The 16204-nt window shown below is 67.6% G+C and overlaps 1 protein-coding gene across 7 annotated transcripts in view; it reads left to right on the top strand.

The window, feature by feature from the left end:
* RTKN (rhotekin) overlaps positions 1 to 15829 on the top strand; it is a 41329-nt gene extending 25500 nt beyond the window's left edge. For 3 of the 7 annotated variants that reach the window (XM_050944910.1, XM_050944913.1, XM_050944915.1), the window contains 11 exons: positions 3457 to 3656; positions 3777 to 3838; positions 6175 to 6228; positions 6316 to 6433; positions 7305 to 7529; positions 7605 to 7699; positions 7871 to 7977; positions 10341 to 10472; positions 13421 to 13583; positions 14031 to 14135; positions 15180 to 15829. In XM_050944910.1, coding sequence (XP_050800867.1) covers positions 3457 to 3656; positions 3777 to 3838; positions 6175 to 6228; positions 6316 to 6433; positions 7305 to 7529; positions 7605 to 7699; positions 7871 to 7977; positions 10341 to 10472; positions 13421 to 13583; positions 14031 to 14135; positions 15180 to 15586 — 1668 coding nt within the window. In that variant the 3' untranslated portion in view covers positions 15587 to 15829. Of the gene's footprint in view, positions 1 to 3456; positions 3657 to 3776; positions 3839 to 6174; positions 6229 to 6315; positions 6434 to 7304; positions 7530 to 7604; positions 7700 to 7870; positions 7978 to 10340; positions 10473 to 13420; positions 13584 to 14030; positions 14136 to 14462; positions 14576 to 15179 lie in introns of those variants that run through there. The other 4 variants (XM_050944911.1, XM_050944914.1, XM_050944916.1 and 1 more) reach the window with 3 other exon arrangements.
* The last annotated feature ends 375 nt before the right edge of the window (positions 15830 to 16204 follow it).

The following is a 16204-nucleotide window of genomic DNA, read 5'->3' as shown; positions in this document are numbered from 1 at the left end:
ACTGTCTCCAGCATTCTTAACAGCCCCATTAACACTCACCGGTGCTGTCCTTGGTCAGTGGAGACTCAGAGTTCAGAGGTGTTCACATGAGTTCACCTCCCAGGTGAGGGCCAAGAAGGCACCTTGCTCGTTCCTCCAGCTGCTCACTGTTCACTCTGGCCACTGTTCATTGTGCCAACGTTCACTCCATCGCTCTGTTGCCAATGGCCCTGTGCCATCACCTTCTGCTCCCACCTGCCACTGTGACCTCTGCGAGTTGGTCTCCTGAGGTTCCACCCACTCTCAATGGGAGAACCGTGCTGCTAGTGCAGCCTGGGCTGTCTCTTCCACAGAAACACTGTCCTCACTGCAGGGCTAAGCACTTAGACCTGATTGTCAGGGCTTGTCTACATCACAAAGTTGCAGCGCTGGTGAGGGAGTTACAGCGCTGCAACTTAGGAGGTGTACACATCTGCAGGGCATCACCAGCGCTGCAACTCCCTGTTTGCAGCGCTGGCCGTACTCCCGTTTTGTCTCGGGTGTAGAGGATCCAGCGCTGGTGATCCAGCGCTGGTAATCAAGTGTAGACACTTACCAGCGCTTTTCTTGACCTCCGTGGAATAAGCAGGTATCCCAGCATACCTGAGGAAGCCTCTGGTAATCAAGCTGGTCTCCTTCCCTGGTTTGCTCTCGTGTTCCCCGAACCCCGAGCAAGCAGGTCTCCTTCCCTGCGGTCTGCACGGTGGTTCGGGGAACGCGAGAGCAAACCGCGGCGAAGCTGGTCTCCTTCCCCGGTTTGCTCTCGCGTTCCCCGAACCCCCGTGCAAGCAGGTCTCCTTCCCTGCGGTTTGCAGGGGAGTTCGGGGAACGCGAGAGCAAACCGCGGTGAAGCTGGTTTCCTTCCCCGGTTTGCTCTCGCGTTCCCCGAACCCCCGAGCAAGCAGGTCTTCCCTGCGGTTTGCAGGGGGGTTCGGGGAACGCGAGAGAAAACCGCGGGGAAGCTGGTCTCCTTCCCCGGTTTGCTCTCGCGTTCCCCGAACCCCCGTGCAAGCAGGTCTCCTTCCCTGCGGTTTGCAGGGGGGTTCGGGGAACGCGAGAGCAAACCGCGGTGAAGCTGGTCTCCTTCCCCGGTTTGCTCTCGCGTTCCCCGAACCCCCGAGCAAGCAGGTCTTCCCTGCGGTTTGCAGGGGGGTGCGGGGAACGCGAGAGCAAACTGCGGCGAAGCTGGTCTCCTTCCCCGGTTTGCTCTCATGTTCCCCGAACCCCTCTTGAAGCCGCCCAACAGCGCTGCAGTGTGGCCACATCTAACACCACTTGCAGCGCTGGTTGCTGTAAGTGTGGCCACTCTGCAGCGCTGGCCCTATACAGCTGTACTAATACAGCTGTAACAACCAGCGCTGCAAAATTGTAGATGTAGACATACCCTCAGTGATTTCAGCTGCAGTGGCCTTTTAACAGAACAAAAGACTCTATGGAGCCTAATCAGCTCTGTCTTTAAACAGTGGAGAGGGGCAGGTCAAATAGTACTTGGGACTCAGGCAGACCATCAAGCAAAACACCTGGCCCCACCCTCTCTCAATGCCCTCAGTCAGCACGAGCTAAGTACAGGTCTGCTGCCCTTTACTCATACAATAAAAATAACAACATTTAATTCCCCCGCAGATGAATGTAAATACAATCTGGTCCTGAAGCCTTTCCCCCCAGTTCCCGCTCATCACGAGCTGCCAGGGAGAGCTCATTGAGACTTTGCTTACAAATGATCATTCAAAATTATTAGGTTGGCCAACATCACTGAAATGAATGCACTGACATTGTCATAAAAACCAGCTGTTTAAGGAAGCTAGTCTATGTTCAGACTTTTCAAATCGATGATACTTTTTCAGATACACGTATTTTATGATACACTTTATATGCTTTTAACGTGTGTATTAATGTTTCAATTTCAATTCAAATTTCCAAACAATCACTATATTGGCAACACTGCATGTAACTAGTTCACAGAACTGGGATTGGGGAAATTCGGGGAGGGGGGCGGTGTAGGGAAGTCCCTGGTTTCTATGCCGCCGTCATGCTGAGAGGGGGCCCAGGCCCACCCTCTGCTCCGGGTTTGGCCCAGGCAGCCCGGGCTCAGCAGCCAAGGCGGCTCCTGGGGCTGCTTCCTGAAGCCGCTTCCCACCTCCCAACCCTTGTGCTGGTTCCCAGGAGCCTGTGGCTTCCCCCTGGGACCTGCAGCTCCGTCCTTGGATGCTGGGCCCTGCCCTTTCTCTAGGGCTGCCTTCCCTGGGATCTCCCTGCCTCTGCTCCAGTGAGAGTTTAGCTGGTACCTGGCCAGCCAGCCTGGGAGAAGGGGTGGATTCCTTCCTGATCCCAGGGCCCTGGAGCCTGGGTGTGGATTCCCCCTCGCTCTGACATGGCTGCAGCTCCAGACCCTCTGTGCCCTCCCCACACCTGCCCCTGTGACTGAGGTGCCCCAGGCTGGCTACTTGGGTGGCCAGGGACCTGTTGTGTGCCCAGGTGGCCTGGGGCTGGGCCTGTCGCTCAGCTCCTCATGGGGCAGCAGGGCCAGGGGGCCCTGTACTGCTGTCTCTGTGTGGGCAGGGTCTGTGCTCTCCTGAATCCCCCAAGGCACCCCATTGTGCCAGCCATGCCCCTGTCTCCGTGCACAGCCCCTCCCTGAGCTGCTCTGCCATGGGGCACCTCTGGCTGACGTCCCACCCCAAGCCTCCTGCACACCCCACAGCAGAGCCTGGGCTCTGTCCTGGTCCATCGACGGGGTGACCCATACCCCTTGAGGCTTGCAGCTCCCCAACCCCCAGGGCTGGGTGTCCCAGCCCTTCCCATGGGGGACACCACCCCAGCTGGGGGGTTCTGGGATTCAGCCCCAAGCACCCCCAGAATCCTCCCTATCCTTTGTGGGGCTGGCCCCCCAGGTGCTATATGGGCCAGCTCTGCGTGTTTACCCCCCTTAATGCTTCTCCCCAACCCCTTCCTCTCCCCATGGTGCCCACAGTTGCCCTACCCCGCCCTTGCCCACTCATGCCCCAACCCCCAGTGCCTACAGCCCCACTGCCCCTGCCCCCAGTGCCCACTGACCCCATTAGCCTTGGCCCTGCCTCTGGTGCCCAGAGCCCCACTGGCCCCACCCCCAGTACCCCCAGGTTCCCTGGCCCCACCCCACCTTTCCTGGTGCCCACGGCCCCATTGGCCCTGCCCCCTGGTGCCTCCAGCCCCGTTGTCTCATCCTTGTGTGCCCAGCCCCACTGACCCTGCCCCATCTCCCCCAGTGCCTATGGCCCCACTCCCCATACCTCCAGCCCCACTGACCCCGCCCCACCTCCCCCGCTGCCCATAGCCCCACTGGCCCCGCCCCCAGTGCCTCCAGCCCCACTGACCCCTCCCCATCTCCCCTGCTGCCCATAGCCCCACTGGCCCTGCCCCCAGTGCCCTCAGCCCCACTGACCCCTCCCGTCTCCCCAGGACACGGACATCCAGAAGAAGATTGACCATGAGCTCCGGATGCGCGAAGGTGCCTGCAAGCTGCTGGCAGCCTGTACACAGCGGGAGCAGGCGCTGGAGGCAACCAAGAGCCTCCTGGTCTGCAACAGCCGCATCATGGCCTACATGGCCGAGCTGCAGCGCATGAAGGAGGCGCAGGTGGCGCAGAGGACGGCCCGGCGGTGAGGACGCCGTGACCGGGCACAGGGACCTGGGGACGGAGGCTGGGGGAAGCTGGGATGCGGGAGTAGGGCAGACGTGCGGCACTGGATGTTGGTCACAGCTCTGTGCTTCCTCTGCAGCCCCTCGGACGCTGGCCCCATGGACGATCGCTTGCCCTGCAGGGGAAAGGTCTGCGTGTCAGGTACGGGGAGTGGGTGTGTGCCGGGGGCGGGGGCAGCAGGTCTGCAAGGAGAAGAGACCAAACTTCCTCAGAGTGATTAGTGCCAGAGGTGGGGAGGTGCCGGCTCCCGGAGCTCCGCTGGGGGCCCCGAGCTGGGACGTCTGCTGGGGACAACCGGGCCTGTGGGACTCTGCAGCTCAAGGCTACGGCTGAGCTCGGGGTGAGGGTGTCCTGGTCCAATCTCGCCACGGCCCAGCGGCCGCTCTCTGCCTGCCCCACGGCATGTCCCAGCCCTGCAGACCGGCGCCCACTCTCTGCCTGCCCCACGGCATGTTCCACCCCTGCAGACCGGCGCCCGCTCTCTGCCTGCCCCACGGCTGCATCCCACCCCTGCAGACCGGCGCCCGCTCTCTGCCTGCCCCACGGCTGCATCCCACCCCTGCAGACCGGCGCCCGCTCTCTGCCTTCCCACGGCGTGTCCCAGCCCTGCAGACCAGCACCCGCTCTCTGCCTGCCCCACGGTGTGTCCCAGCCCTGCAGACCGGCGCCCGCTCTCTGCCTGCCCCACGGCATGTTCCACCCCTGCAGACCGGCGCCCGCTCTCTGCCTGCCCCACGGCATGTCCCAGCCCTGCAGACCGGCGCCCGCTCTCTGCCTGCCCCACGGCTGCATCCCACCCCTGCAGACCGGCGCCCGCTCTCTGCCTTCCCACGGCGTGTCCCAGCCCTGCAGACCAGCACCTGCTCTCTGCCTGCCCCACGGCGTGTCCCAGCCCTGCAGACCGGCGCCCGCTCTCTGCCTGCCCCACGGCGTGTCCCAGCCCTGCAGACCGGCGCCCGCTCTCTGCCTGCCCCAGCCTGGCCCTGCAGACCGGCGCCCGCTCTCTGCCTGCCCCACGGCGTGTCCCAGCCCTGCAGACCGGCGCCCGCCCTCTGCCTGCCCCACGGCGTGTCCCAGCCCTGCAGACCGGCGCCCGCTCTCTGCCTGCCCCACGGCGTGTCCCAGCCCTGCAGACCGGCGCCCGCTCTCTGCCTGCCCCACGGCGTGTCCCAGCCCTGCAGACCAGCGCCCGCTCTCTGCCTGCCCCACGGCGTGTCCCAGCCCTGCAGATCGGCATTCGCTCTCTGCCTGCCTCATGGTGTGTCCCAGCCCTGCAGACCGGCGCCCGCTCTCTGCCTGCCCCACAGCTGCATCCCAGCCCTGCAGACCGGCGCCCGCTCTCTGCCTGCCCATGGCGTGTCCCAGCCCTGCAGACCGGTGCCCGCTCTCTGCCTGCCCCACGGCCGCATCCCAGCCCTGCAGACCGGCACCCGCTCTCTGCCTGCCCCACGACGTGTCCCAGCCCTGCAGACCAGCGCCCGCTTTCTGCCTGCCCATAGAGTGTCCCAGCCCTGCAGACCAGCGCCCGCTTTCTGCCTGCCCACGGTGTGTCCCAGCCCTGCAGACCGGCGCCCGCTCTCTGCCTGCCCCACAGCCGCATCCCAACCCTGCAGACCGGCACCCGCTCTCTGCCTGGCCCACGGCTGCATCCCACCCCTGAAGACCGGCACCCGCTCTCTGCCTGCCCATAGTGTGTCCCAGCCCTGCAGACCAGCACCCGCTCTCTGCCTGCCCCATGGCCGCATCCCACCCCTGAAGACTGGCACCCGCTCTCTGCCTGCCCATAGTGTGTCCCAGCCCTGCAGACCGGCACCCGCTCTCTGCCTGCCCCACGGCCGCATCCCACCCCTGAAGACCGGCACTCGCTCTCTGCCTGCCCCACTGCCATGTCCCGGCCCTGCAGACCGGCGCTCGATCTCTGCCTGCCCATAGTGTGTCCCAGCCCTGCAGACCGGCGCCCGCTCTCTGCCTGCCCATGGTGTGTCCCAACCCTTCAGACCGGCGCTCGCTCTCTGCCTGCCCATAGTGTGTCCCAGCCCTGCAGACCAGCACCCGCTCTCTGCCTGCCCCACAGCCACATCCCAGCCCTGCAGACCAGCACTCGCTCTCTGCCTGCCCATGGTGTGTCCCAACCCTGCAGACCGGCGCCCTGTCCTCATCAGTTCAAGCCCAGCTGCGAGAGCCGGGCAGGGTGACTTCTGAGTGGGCAGCATCTCGGGGGGGCGTTTAGGGTGCTCCTGGCTTTGGTCTGGAGAGCAGCAGAGGATGGAAAGAGGAGGAAGCTGCTGGGAGTGAGGGGCGGGGGGAGCTGCCCTCAGCTCAGCCTGGGGGCTGGGGGTCACTCAGAGACCCAGCAAATCTGTATTGTTATTCAGATCTGCCCTGTGCCCAGCAGCACCCACCCCATGCGTACTCGGTGCCTCTTTCCCCCATTGGTTGCCACCCCCAGCTGTCTGGCATCTCTCCTCCCTCCCCAGATCTCCGGATCCCCTTGATGTGGAAGGATACGGAGTATTTCAAAAACAAGGGAGGTGAGTGTGAGGGATGGGGCTGGGCCCTGCGGGCCCCCTGCAGGGGTTGGGGTTCTCTCTGACGCTGGCGTGTTCCCTCCTGCCCAGACCTGCATCGCTGTGCCGTGTTCTGCCTGCTGCAGCTCGGTGTGGAGATCTATGACACCGAGATGGTGCTGGTGGACCGGACGCTCACTGACATCTGCTTCGAGAACGGGGTCCTCTTGTGAGTAACCGGCCCCAGGGCTTCCCTGTGCAGCAGCTACCCCTCCCCAGGGGGGCGTGTTCCCAGAGACCCCCACAGCCAGCACCCCTCCCTGCACCTTACAGCACCCCTGCTGGGAGAGGTCGGGGTAGCCGGGAGCCTGTCCCCACAGCCAGCGATCCTGCCCCACTCCCCACAGCGCCCCCTGCTGGGAGAGGTGGGACTGGGGTAGCCAGGAGCTCCCCCCACAGCCAGGGCTCCTGCCCCACTCCCCACAGCGCCCTCTGCTGGGAGAGGTGGGACTGGGGTAGCCAGGAGCTCCCCTCACAGCCAGGGCTCCTGCCCCACTCCCCACAGCGCCCCCTGCTGGGAGAGGTGGGACTGGGGTAGCCAGGAGCTCCCCCCACAGCCAGGGCTCCTGCCCCACTCCCCACAGCGCCCTCTGCTGGGAGAGGTGGGACTGGGGTAGCCAGGAGCTCCCCTCACAGCCAGGGCTCCTGCCCCACTCCCCACAGCGCCCCCTGCTGGGAGAGGTGGGACTGGGGTAGCCGGGAGCTCCCCCCACAGCCAGGGCTCCTGCCCCACTCCCCACAGCGCCCCCTGCTGGGAGAGGTGGGACTGGGGTAGCCAGGAGCTCCCCCCACAGCCAGGGCTCCTGCCCTGCTCCCCACAGCGCCCCCTGCTGGGAGGGGTGGGACTGGGGTAGCCGGGAGCCCGTCCCCGCAGCCAGCGCTCCTGCCCTACTCCCCACAGCGCCCCCTGCTGGGAGAGGTGGGACTGGAGTAAGCGGGAGCCCCCCACCCAGGGATCGTGCCCCTGCTAGCAGAGGCCAGGGTGGCCTGGCCTGGCGCTCCCCGCGGTAGCCGGGCTCTGATTGCTCTGTCCCCGGCAGCACGGAGGCAGGCCCAGACTTCGAGCTGAAGGTGGAGCTGTACAGCGCTGGGCTGGAGGAGGACTCTGCGCTCGGTAACACCCCAAAGAAGCTGGCCAGCAAACTGAGCAGCTCGCTGGGACGTTCCTCCGGGAAGCGGCTGCGCGCGGCGTTGGACGGGGCCCCAGGGAGCCCCGTGAGTAATGGGGGGAGCAGCCCCCTCCTGCTGCCGGCCCCCAGCGTGGCGTGAGTACCCGTCACCCTTTCATTGCCATGCACCCCGAGGCCCGCTGGACCCTAACCCCCTCTCCCCCCTTTCAGGGGCCCCAAGTACCACCTGCTAGCCCATACCGTGCTCTCACTGGCCGAGGTTCAGGACAGCTTCCGCACCCATGACTTGGCCATCACCAGCAATGGTAAGGGTGCAGGGAAGGGGGGTGCAGGGATGGCGGGTGGGGGAGCAGGGAGGCAGGGCATGGGGTTGGCAGTACTGGTGATACCTGCAGGGAGTTCTGTTGGCCGCTTGGCCCCTCGCTGCACCCCACAGACCCCCGCGTAACCCCGCTGATGCCCCGTCTCCCCCGCAGAGGAGAGATCCTTCTGGCTGCCCCTCTATGGCAGCATGTGCTGCCGCCTGGCTGCCCAGCCCAACTGCATGGCCCAGCAGATGATGTGTGGCTTCTTGAAATTGCAGGTAAGTTTGGATCCCAGCTTGGAGAGGCTGTGCTGGGGAGGGCATTGGACACGGGGCCCCTCTCCGCTAGGGGGTGCCAGGCCTGATCCGGCTCCTGGACGGGGACGGGCTGGCTGGGGGGAGGGGAATGGGACACGGGGCCCCTCTCCGCTAGGGGGTGCCAGGCCTGATCCGGCTCCTGGACGGGGACGGGCTGGCTGGGGGGAGGGCATTGGACACGGGGCCCCTCTCCGCTAGAGGGTGCCAGGCCTGATCCGGCTCCTGGACGGGGACGGGCTGGCTGGGGGGAGGGGAGTGGGACACGGGGCCCCTCTCCGCTAGGGGGTGCCAGGCCTGATCCAGCTCCTGGACGGGGACGGGCTGGCTGGGGGGAGGGCACTGGACACGGGGCCCCTCTCCGCTAGGAGGTGCCAGGCCTGATCCGGCTCCTGGACGGGGACGGGCTGGCTCGGGGGAGGGGAATGGGACACGGGGCCCCTCTCCGCTAGGGGGTGCCAGGCCTGATCTGGCTCCTGGACGGGGACGGGCTGGCTCAGGGGAGGGGAATGGGACACGGGGCCCCTCTCCGCTAGGGGGTGCCAGGCCTGATCTGGCTTCTGGACGGGGACGGGCTGGCTCGGGGGAGGGCACTGGACACGGGGCCCCTCTCCGCTAGGGGGTGCCAGGCCTGATCCAGCTCCTGGACGGGGACGGGCTGGCTGGGGCGAGGGGAATGGGACATGGGGCCCCTCTCCGCTAGGAGGTGCCAGGCCTGATCCGGCTCCTGGACGGGGACGGGCTGGCTGGGGGGAGGGCATTGGACACGGGGCCCCTCTCCGCTAGAGGGTGCCAGGCCTGATCTGGCTCCTGGACGGGGATGGGCTGGCTGGGGGGAGGGCACTGGACACGGGGCCCCTCTCCGCTAGGGGGTGCCAGGCCTGATCCGGCTCCTGGACGGGGATGGGCTGGCTGGGGGGAGGGCATTGGACACGGGGCCCCTCTCCGCGAGGGGGTGCCAGGCCTGATCCGGCTCCTGGACGGGGACGGGCTGGCTGGGGGGAGGGCACTGGACACGGGGCCCCTCTCCGCTAGGGGGTGCCAGGCCTGATCCGGCTCCTGGACGGGGATGGGCTGGCTGGGGGGAGGGCACTGGACACGGGGCCCCTCTCCGCTAGGGGGTGCCAGGCCTGATCCGGCTCCTGGACGGGGACGGGCTGGCTGGGGCGAGGGGAATGGGACATGGGGCCCCTCTCCGCTAGGGGGTGCCAGGCCTGATCCGGCTCCTGGACGGGGACGGGCTGGCTCGGGGGAGGGGAATGGGACACGGGGCCCCTCCCTTCTGAGTTCCCCATTCCAGCTTCATGTTCCTTAGGGCCCTGGTGGAGTTTCCCATCACGTGCCTCTTTACACCCACCCAGGCTGTCTGTTTCTCCCACCGTCCAGCCAGCCCGGTGTCCCTGGCTGGGCACTCAGCCTGGGGCAGGCAGGGGCTCACGCTGGATCGGCTCGTGCCTTGGAAGCTCTACAATTCTGGGGTGACCAGAGGTCATTCCCAGCCCTGGGTGACTGAGGCCATGTCTACATCTACAATTTTGCAGCGCTGGTTGTTACAGCTGTATTAGTACAGCTGTATAGGGCCAGCGCTGCAGAGTGGCCACACTTACAGCAACCAGCGCTGCAAGTGGTGTTAGATGTGGCCACACTGCAGCGCTGTTGGGCGGCTTCAAGGGGGGTTCGGGGAACGCGAGAGCAAACCGGGGAAGGAGACCAGCTTCGCCGCGGTTTGCTCTCGCGTTCCCCGAACCCCCCTGCAAACCGCAGGGAAGGAGACCTGCTTGCTCGGGGTTCGGGGAACGCGAGAGCAAACCGGGGAAGGAGACCAGCTTGATTACCAGAGGCTTCCTCAGGTATGCTGGGATACCTGCTTATTCCACGGAGGTCAAGAAAAGCGCTGGTAAGTGACTATACTTGATTACCAGCACTGGATCACCAGCGCTGGATCCTCTACACCCGAGACAAAACGGGAGTACGGCCAGCGCTGCAAACAGGGAGTTGCAGCGCTGGTGATGCCCTGCAGATGTGTACACCTCCTAAGTTGCAGCGCTGTAACCCCCTCACCAGCGCTGCAACTTTGTGATGTAGACAAGCCCTGAGTTTGCCAGGTCTCAGCGCAGTCTCTAGTGTGAGGGTCTCCACGTCCCAGAGACCCTAGGCCACGTGGGCAGCGACGGTGCGGGGGGCCAGCCCAGTGTGAAGCAGGCTGGGAGTCATCAGGCGGGGCCCTGCCAACCGGGGATGGACGTGGGATGGGAATGAGCCCATTTTCCCCCTTGCGGGCACGTTCCCTACCCTGCAGTAACCCAGGCCTGGCCTGTCGGCTGCAGCAGCAGGTGGGCGAGCAGCAGAGCTGGGTGCGGCTGTTCTGCGTGCTGCGGGGCTCCAACCTCCTCTGCTACCGCCGGCCCCAAGACACCGAGGCCCTGGTGGAGCCGGCACTCACCATCGCCATCAACAAGGTGAGTGGAGGGGGCAGGGGCAGCAGGGCCACTGGGCACAGCGGGTGGATCGGGGCAGGGTGGGTCCCTGCAGCCCCTCCTCAACCTCCCACCGCATCCCTGGTCCCAGCCTCTTGTCTGCGGAGGCTCGCGCCCTCGCTGAGGGGCTGGGTACAGTGCAGCCCCTCGAGGTCCCAGCGCACAGCCTGGGCCTGGCGCCCTGCAACTGGGGGCCTCTGCCCTGGGCTGCTTCTTGGACGGCTAGGGTTGGATTCCCTGCAGGGCTGGGCTCAGCGAGGGAGCTCTCGGGGCTGGGGAGGGGGGAAAGCTGGTTGCTGGGCTCCGGGCTGCGGGTCTTTGCAGGGGGAAGTGTCAGGGCTGGGGCTGGGGGGTCTCTGCGGGGGGGAGGTGTCAGGCCTGGGCTGGGGGGGGGAAAGCTGGGGGCTGGGCTGGGGGGGTCTCTCTGGGGGGGAGGTGTGAGGGCTGGGGCTTGGCTGTGTCGGGGGTGGGAAGAGTGATGGGCTCCAGGCTCGGGGGGGAGTCTGTGTGGGGGGGGGTGTCGGGCCTGGGGCTGGGCTGTGTCGGGGGGGGGGAAGCTGGGGCCTGGGCTGGGGGGGTTTGTGCAGAGGGAGATGTCGGGCCTGGGGCTGGGCTGTGTCGGGGGGGAAGCTGGGGGCTGGGCTGGGGGGGTTTGTGCAGAGGGAGATGTCGGGCCTGGGGCTGGGCTGTGTCGGGGGGGAAGCTGGGGGCTGGGCTGGGGGGGTTTGTGCAGAGGGAGATGTCGGGCCTGGGGCTGGGCTGTGTCGGGGGGGAAGCTGGGGGCTGGGCTGGGGGGGTTTGTGCAGAGGGAGATGGGCCTGGGGCTGGGCTGTGTCGGGGGTGGGAAGCTGGGGGCTGGGCTGGGGGGTCTCTGTGGGGGGAGGTGTCGGGCCGGGGGCTGGGCTGTGTTGGGGGGAAGCTGGGGGCTGGGCTGGGGGGTCTCTGCGGGGGGAGGTGTCGGGCTGGAGGCTGGGCTGTGTTGGGGGGAGCTGGGGGCTGGGCTGGGGGGTCTCTGCGGGGGAGGTGTCGGGTCTGGGGCTGGGCTGTGTTGGGGGGGAGCTGGGGGCTGGGCTGGGGGGTCTCTGTGGGGGAGGTGTCGGGCCGGGGGCTGGGCTGTGTTGCGGGGGAGCTGGGGGCTGGGCTGGGGGGTCTCTGCGGGGGAGGTGTCGGGTCTGGGGCTGGGCTGTGTTGGGAGGGAGGCCGGGGGCTGGGCTGGGGGGTCTCTGTGGGGGGAGGTGTCAGGCTGGGGGCTGGGCTGTGTTGGGGGGAAGCTGGGGGCTGGGGGGTCTCTGTGGGGGGAGGTGTCGGGCCGGGGGCTGGGCTGTGTTGGGGGGAAGCTGGGGGCTGGGCTGGGGGGTCTCTGCGGGGGGAGATGTCGGGCTGGAGGCTGGGCTGTGTTGGGGGGAAGCTGGGGGCTGGGCTGGGGGGTCTCTGTCGGGGGAGGTGTCGGGCTGGAGGCTGGGCTGTGTTGGGGGGAAGCTGGGGGCTGGGCTGGGGGTCTGCGGGGGAGGTGTCGGGCTGGGGGCTGGGCTGTGTTGGGGGGAAGCTGGAGGCTGGGCTGGGGGGTCTCTGTGGGGGAGGTGTCGGGCTGGGGGCTGGGCTGTGTTGGAGGGAAGCTGGGGGCTGGGCTGGGGGTCTGCGGGGGAGGTGTCGGGCTGGGGGCTGGGCTGTGTTGGGGGGAAGCTGGGGGCTGGGCTGGGGGTCTGCGGGGGAGGTGTCGGGCTGGAGGCTGGGCTGTGTTGGGGGGAAGCTGGGGGCTGGGCTGGGGGGTCTCTGCGGGGGAGGTGTCGGGCCGGGGGCTGGGCTGTGTTGGGGGGAAGCTGGGGGCTGGGCTGGGGGGTCTCTGCGGGGGAGGTGTCGGGCCGGGGGCTGGGCTGTGTTGGGGGAAACTGGGGGCTGGGCTGGGGGGTCTCTGCGGGGGGAGATGTCGGGCTGGATGCTGGGCTGTGTTGGGGGGAAGCTGGGGGCTGGGCTGGGGGGTCTCTGTGGGGGAGATGTCGGGCTGGATGCTGGGCTGTGTTGGGAGGGAGGCCGGGGGCTGGGCTGGGGGGTCTCTGCGGGGGGAGGTGTCGGGCTGGAGGCTGGGCTGTGTTAGGGGGAAGCTGGGGGCTGGGCTGGGGGGTCTCTGCGGGGGAGGTGTCGGGCCGGGGGCTGGGCTGTGTTGGGGGGAAGCTGGGGGCTGGGCTGGGGGGTCTCTGCGGGGGAGGTGTCGGGCCGGGGGCTGGGCTGTGTTGTGGGGAAGCTGGGGGCTGGGCTGGGGGGTTTCTGTGGGGGAGGTGTTGGGCTGGAGGCTGGGCTGTGTTGGGGGGGGAGCTGGGGGCTGGGCTGGGGGGTTTCTGTGGGGGAGGTGTCGGGCCGGGGGCTGGGCTGTGTTGGGGGGAAGCTGGGGGCTGGGCTGGGGGTCTGCGGGGGAGGTGTCGGGCTGGGGGCTGGGCTGTGTTGGGGGGGAGCTGGGGGCTGGGCTGGGGGGGTCTCTGCGGGGGAGGTGTCGGGCTGGAGGCTGGGCTGTGTTGGGGGGAAGCTGGGGGCTGGGCTGGGGGGTCTCTGTCGGGGGAGGTGTCGGGCTGGAGGCTGGGCTGTGTTGGGGGGAAGCTGGGGGCTGGGCTGGGGGTCTGCGGGGGAGGTGTCGGGCTGGGGGCTGGGCTGTGTTGGGGGGAAGCTGGAGGCTGGGCTGGGGGGTCTCTGTGGGGGAGGTGTCGGGCTGGGGGCTGGGCTGTGTTGGAGGGAAGCTGGGGGCTGGGCTGGGGGTCTGCGGGGGAGGTGTCGGGCTGGGGGCTGGGCTGTGTTGGGGGGAAGCTGGGGGCTGGGCTGGGGGTCTGCGGGGGAGGTGTCGGGCTGGGGGCTGGGCTGTGTTGGGGGGGAAGCTGGGGGCTGGGCTGTTTTGGGGGGGGGGAGCTGGACTCCGGGCTCAGGGGTCTCTGCTGTGGCAGGAGACGCGGATCCGGGCCACGGAGGACGCCAGGAACAAGCCGCAGAGCATGTCGGTGACTAACCGCTATGGGGGGGAGGAGGTGACGCACACGCTGCTGGCGGAGAGCCGGGCCGACACGCAGCGCTGGATGGAGGCCTTCTGGCAGCACTTCTACGACTTGAGTGAGTGAGTGGGGCCGAGCTGGAGCCCGGGGGGGGTACAGCCTGAGGCCGGGCGGGGGCACCCTGGGCCAGACCCGGGAGCCAGTGGGAGCCCAGGCCCACTGGGGGGCAGAGCCAGACCGACACAGCAGAGCAGCGAGTGGGGCTGGAGCTGTGCTCTGAGCTCAAACAGCTGATGCTGTGCGGTGCGGTCAGGCCATGCCATAGCCGGGGCGGGCAGCTGTGCCAGTCGGAGTGCCCTGGTGCAGGCCCCCAGCGTCTCTGTGGGAAAAGGGCAGAGGGCGAATGAGACACCAAGTGCAGCTGGTGTCAATACACAAAGCAGCCACTTGGGGGCAGTGCAAGTCCATCCTTCCCGGCTGGCATTTCCAGGGCACAGCCTCCCCCCTCCCCCAACCCGGCTGCTTGGGGGGCTGTGGAGTGACCCTGCCCCTCCCCTGCCTGCAGGCCAGTGGAAGCAGTGCTGCGATGAGCTCATGAAGATCGAGGTGCCGTCCCCACGCAAGCCCCCAGCCCTGCTGGCCAAGCAGGGCTCCCTGTACCATGAGATGGGTAAGGGGGAAGGGGCTTCCTGGGGTCCCTGTCCTGGGGATGGGCAGGGAGGGCCCAGCGTTGGGGGGCAGGCTGTCTCTGACATGGGGCCTGGGCACAGGGTCTGTGCACTGTCTGTCTGTCCTGGCTTCCTGTCTGCAGGGCCCTTGCCCACTCTCTGCTAACCTAGCTGCTGGGGGGGTGACCCTCCACTCGCTGCCCCTGTCTGACTCACACCCCTGGGTGTATGTTTCTGTAACCACTCCCCTTTCTCTCCCCTCCTGGCGCTGCCCTCCCTTCCCTTCTTCTGCCTCTTCCCCCCCCCCCCGGGCTGCCCCCGGGCACCAGCTCTCCCTGGCCCTGCGGTGCCGCCCGCGGCCTGCGAGGGGCTCCTGCTCCAGGATAACGCTGTCTCCGCTGAGATTCGGGCGCTTCTCTCCTCCTATTACAGTGACAGGTGACGTACGGGGTGGGGGGCGCATGGAGCTGGCCTGGCACAGGCAGGCCCAGGCTCCAGCAGGGCCCTTGCTCCAAGTGGCGTTTGTCTGCAGTGCCCCCTCCACAAACCCAGGACCAAACTGGCCCCCACGTGCCTGTTGCCTCAGGGACACCCCATCTCCCCCTGGGGCAGTGACCAGACAGGGTCGTGTAGGGAGCAGGGCAGGAGTGCTGTCGGAGGGCAGGGCTTCTGGGCTACTGCAGCCCTAGCATCTCCCAGCAGGGGGCGCTGTGGGGGGGGAGGGGAGGAGTGGGCAGGAGCCCTGGCTGTAGGGGGAGCACCCAGCTACTGCAGCCCCAGCATCTCCCAGCAGGGGGTGCTCTGGGGGGTGGAGTGGGGCAGGAGCACTGGCTAGGGGGGAACTCCTGGCTACCCCAGCCCCAGCAGGGGGTGCTGTGGGGGGGGGGGGGGAGAACAGGGCAGGAGCACTGGCTGGGCAGGGGGGGGAGCTCTCCACTACTCCAGCCCAGGTCTCTCGCAGCAGGGGGTGCTGCAGGGAGTGGGGCAGGTGTGAGCTGGTGGTTCTGGGAGACGTTTATCCTGACCCCCACCTCCTTGCTCCATAGCTATTGAGCCTGTGGATGACATTGAGGCTGTGACGGACATCCTGGCGCGGCGGGTGACGGCCCTGGAGCTGCGGCCGGACCTTGGCTGCCCCCCATGGCTGTCTCTCTTTGAGGGGCCCCTGCTCAGCGCGTCCCACGCCAGCATCACTTCTGAGACGGCCAGCGCCAGCCCCTCTCGCTCACGCCCGCCGTGGGGCCGGCCCCGCACGCTCTCCCTGGACGCCAGGCTCAGCACGCTGAAGGGGCGTGCTGGGAAGGGCCCCGCCATCGCCCTGCGCCCGCTGGCTGGCCCCCCCCACTCCAGCTCCTCCAGCAGCGGCAGCACCACCCCCGAGTCAGAGCGCCAGGGCCGCTGCCCCACTCGCCCCACCCTGGATCCTCGCAGCTGTCTGCAGTCCCAGGTCTGAGCAGCAGGGGGGGCCCGGAGGCGGCACCTGCACCCTGACCAGGACTGGAGGTGATGGGGAAGATGCCCTGGGCAGGGGCCCCCTCATGGCCCAGCCAGCCCCATGGACCCCTGCTCAGGCAGCAGCCTTGGCTGAGCCGCGGTGTCAGTTCTCCATCCTGAGCAGCAGCACCTCCCCACCCTGTCCTCCCGCTGAGCCCCCACCCCTGGGGACGTCGCTCTCGCAGGGCCAAGGGACCCCACCAGGGCCATCCCTTGTGAGCTGCCTGGCATCTGCTGGGAAGGGCTGTTAGGAACAACCGTCCCTGCCCCCAGCCTAGGGCACAGGGTCTGCTTGCTCCCCCGGCTGCACTGAACCCTGAGCCAAGGGCCTGCCCCACAGGTGCTGAACTCATCCCTCCCCCGGGAGCTGCCCCTGGCCCCAGACAGACACAGCACAGGGAGCGGGGCAGCCTGTGGGCTCTTGGGCCCGTGGTGTGGGGCGAGCGGCTGAGCTGTCCTCAGCCAGGCTTCAGAGCAAAGGCTGAACCCAGGGGGGCTTCGGGACGAAAAACTGGAATTATTTTGGCACAGGTGACACTGAAGGGGAGGGGGATGGGCCTGGGGATCCCCTTATTTC

Source organism: Gopherus flavomarginatus, chromosome 3, assembly GCF_025201925.1.
Source record: "Gopherus flavomarginatus isolate rGopFla2 chromosome 3, rGopFla2.mat.asm, whole genome shotgun sequence".
NCBI lineage: Eukaryota > Metazoa > Chordata > Testudines > Testudinidae > Gopherus > Gopherus flavomarginatus.
The sequence above is the reverse complement of the archived record's forward strand: the minus strand, read 5'-3'. Positions and strand labels throughout refer to the sequence as shown.